Source organism: Sinocyclocheilus rhinocerous, unplaced genomic scaffold (assembly GCF_001515625.1).
Source record: "Sinocyclocheilus rhinocerous isolate Xijiao unplaced genomic scaffold, SAMN03320098_v1.1 scaffold3662, whole genome shotgun sequence".
NCBI lineage: Eukaryota > Metazoa > Chordata > Actinopteri > Cypriniformes > Cyprinidae > Sinocyclocheilus > Sinocyclocheilus rhinocerous.
This window is the reverse complement of record NW_015629036.1, coordinates 243688-247338: the sequence shown is the minus strand read 5'-3', so window position 1 is coordinate 247338 and position 3651 is coordinate 243688. Positions and strand designations below refer to the sequence as shown.

The following is a 3651-nucleotide window of genomic DNA, read 5'->3' as shown; positions in this document are numbered from 1 at the left end:
ACACACACACACACACACACAAACACACACACACAAACAAACAAACACACAAACACACACACAAACAAACAAACACACACACAAACAAACACACACAAACAAACAAACACACAAACACACTCACACAAACAAACAAACACACACACACTCTCTCACACACACACACACACACACGTGCTGCGCTCAGATCCCGGTCCAGATTCCAGGATAAGAACCTGTGTGGTCAATCAGAGCGTGCTCGCTGGAGCTCCGGGTGAAGTTTCCATCTGGAGTGTTTGGGCCTCAGTCTCCGCCGATTTGGATCGAGACCGCAGTGCGGTGTGGCTTTCAGATTCTGGGTCTATTCTAAACACAGCGACCGCAGATGGAGAGGAGGCCGCAATCGGAACCAGATGTGGGCTGAAACCACAGAACTGGCCGTCCTCCCCCCGAACGAGAGAGCAGCGTCACGTCCGTACGGAGCTCAGAGTCTCATGTTCCAGACTAAACTACACTCTTACAGACAACGCTCATGTTTCTGGAGCCCTGCAGATCATATGACCAGTTCATGAGTTCAGTTACTCATGAACAGTACAGTACACACTGACACACACAGACACACACACAGACACTGACACACACAGACACACTCACACACACAGACACTGACACACACAGACACACTCACACACACAGACACTGACACACACAGACACACTCACACACACAGACACTGACACACACGCCCGATACCGATACCAGTATCGGTATCGGTGCATCCCTACTCTAGAGCCATGTGTGCTTGCACTCACGTCTAACATTCTCTCACACACACACACACTCACACACACAGACACTCACACACACAGACACTCACACACACAGACACTCACACACTCACGTCTAACATTCTCTCACACACACACACTCACACACACAGACACTCACACACACTCACAGACACTGACACACACAGACACTGACACACACAGACACTGACACACACAGACACTGACACACACAGACACTGACACACACAGACACTGACACACACAGACACTGACACACACAGACACTGACACACACAGACACTGACACACACAGACACTGACACACACAGACACTGACACACACAGACACTGACACACACAGACACTGACACACACAGACACTGACACAGACACACACACAGACACACACACTCACACACAGACACACTCACACACAGACACACTCACACACAGACGGTTCTCCACGTGTGTGTGTTCATGAGTCTTGTTTCTGTCAGACTCTCAGTGCGTGCTGTTAGCGTGAACTCTCAGCGTGAAGCAGCACTGCTGCCGGCTGGATATAAACACACACACACACAGCTGTATCTGTCAGGATTATCAGCAGTTTCTCACTCCTGTGGAGCCACGGCTAATGAGACACGCTGAAGCTCCAGAGGCTAAAGCCTGAGAGTAAGAGACGACTGACAGCACGAGACCTCGTGACATTCACCATGATTCATCACGTCACAACTGGAGAAAACACACAGTGAAAACTGATGAAATATTCCTACATATGTATTGTAGTGGAATAGGACTGAATGTTATTTGCTTGTGTTTATAACTGAGGTGGATACTGAAGAGGCGCTGCTGCTGATAGTGTGGTTTCTCACCTCGATGACGTCGGTCTTGGCGTCTCCCCAGTAGATCTTCCTCTCGCTGTAGTCGAGCGCCAGTCCGTTGGGCCAGCCCAGAGACGTGTTGACCAGCACCAGCCGCTCCGTCCCGTCCAGAGCCGCCCGCTCGATCTTCGGCACTTCACCCCAGTCTGTCCAGTACATGTACCTGCAGCGACACGGGACACACGCTTCAGCACACGCTTCAGCACACGCTGAACACGGAGCTCCAGCAGCCTTTGACGACACTAGAGCAAGGCTATGTTTTCATGAAAGGGTTCAATAGCGACTGGATTTCAGCTCTCAAAATCAAAAAATGGTTTTGAAATCAGATTAGATCATATAAAAAATATTGAGAAAATCAATAAAGTTGTTAAAATGAAGTTCTTAGCGATGCATATTACTAATCAAAAATTAAGTTGATATATTTACGGTAATATATTTACTAAATATCTTCATGGAACATGATCTTTACTTAATATCCTAATGATTTTTGGCATAAAAGAAAAATGTATAATTTTGACCCATACAATGTATTGTTGGCTATTGCTACAAATATACCCCAGCGACTTAACACTGCTTTTGTGCTCCAGGGACACATTTCAGGAACAAAATGTTTTTAAATGACTTCAAAACTGGTAACACGCTGTATCCATATTTATGTTTCGCACCTGATTTAACCGTTATACGCGTCACACGTTTATAACAAATGTTATAAATAGTTTTTCCGTTCCTTCTGACAAAGTAATGCCTTTAAAACTCCGATGAGTTTGGATTACTCGGCTCTATTCAGTCCTCTAAAAGAGTTTAAGAACCAGAAAATGAATCTTAGGAAATTCATTGGAGCCTGTGTAACTTCAGCAAACAAACACACATTAAGCAAAGCAAAAAATCCGGAGTTTGCGGAAGAAAAACTAAAGTGAAGCTATGAATGTGTACTATGACTGAATTATTCTCCGAATGATCAGTGAACTACTGACTGAAATGAAGCAGGAAGAGGCCGTCTAATCGCCACATGAAACTCATTCAGCCTGAAGAGTTCAAGCAGACGAGGTCTCACCCGGCGGCGGGGTCCAGCACGATGGCCCTCGGCTCGTCCAGCTCCTCCGAGATCAGGATCTTCCTCATGCTTCCGTTCAGCCGCGTCACCTCGATCCGGTCCGTGCCGGTGTCGGTCCAGTACAGATTGCGTGCGATCCAGTCCACGGCGATCCCGTCCGGATGATTCACCTGCGAGGTCACCACGAACTGAGCCTCGCTCCCGTCCAGGTGGGACCTGCGGATGGCCTGCACCTCGTCGTCCGTCCAGTAGACGTGTCCCTCCACCGGGTCGAAGTCGATGGCGATGGCGTGCCGGATGTCGTCGGTCTGCAGCACGATGTCGGTGAAGTCTGGCGTGTCCAGAGAGATCCGCCGCAGGTCTGTGCGCCGCGCCAGAAGCAGCAGCTGAGTGGCACCTGGAGAGGGTCAGAGGTCAGAGGTCACAGAACTCAAGAGCATAACACGTCTGACGCAAAATAAACCACAATCTCTGAACTGCCCAGTGCATGAAAAGCAATGGTTTTGCCTTAAAGCAAACAAGGGTGTTTTACTCCAGAATGTGTTAAACATGTTCAGTCACTGCACACACACAGAATGAATGAACCCGCTCAAGATGAGGCCATTGAACAGAGAAACAATCTCCCATCAGGCCGTGCTGGTGGCGTCCATTCAGAGGGGGGAGGGACGCAGACAAAAGGCCTTACAAATGAGTCTCTTTCAGCCAAACGCTTTCAAACAGAGAAGACTGTTCCCAGCAGCCCGGTGCGATCGGAAGCCTGCGATCACTCAGTACAGACACACACCGGCGGTCATGTGACCCAGAAACACGGATCACAGGGAAAACCGCGTTACCATAGCAACCACCGGACGGTAACCCTGCGACGTCAACCGAGAGCGGATTAATGCGAGCCGGCAGCCGCTGGTAACCATCAAACACACACACACTCACACACACACACACTCTCGCA

At 48.9% G+C, this 3651-nt stretch overlaps 1 protein-coding gene across 1 annotated transcript in view; it reads right to left on the bottom strand.

The window, feature by feature from the left end:
- lrp6 (low density lipoprotein receptor-related protein 6) overlaps positions 1–3651 on the bottom strand; it is a 40601-nt gene that overhangs the window by 24841 nt on the left and 12109 nt on the right. The window contains exons 7-8 of the mRNA XM_016550347.1: positions 2703–3099; positions 1640–1811 (exon numbers count right to left, since the gene is read on the bottom strand). Coding sequence (XP_016405833.1) covers positions 1640–1811; positions 2703–3099 — 569 coding nt within the window. The remainder of the gene's footprint in view (positions 1–1639; positions 1812–2702; positions 3100–3651) is intronic.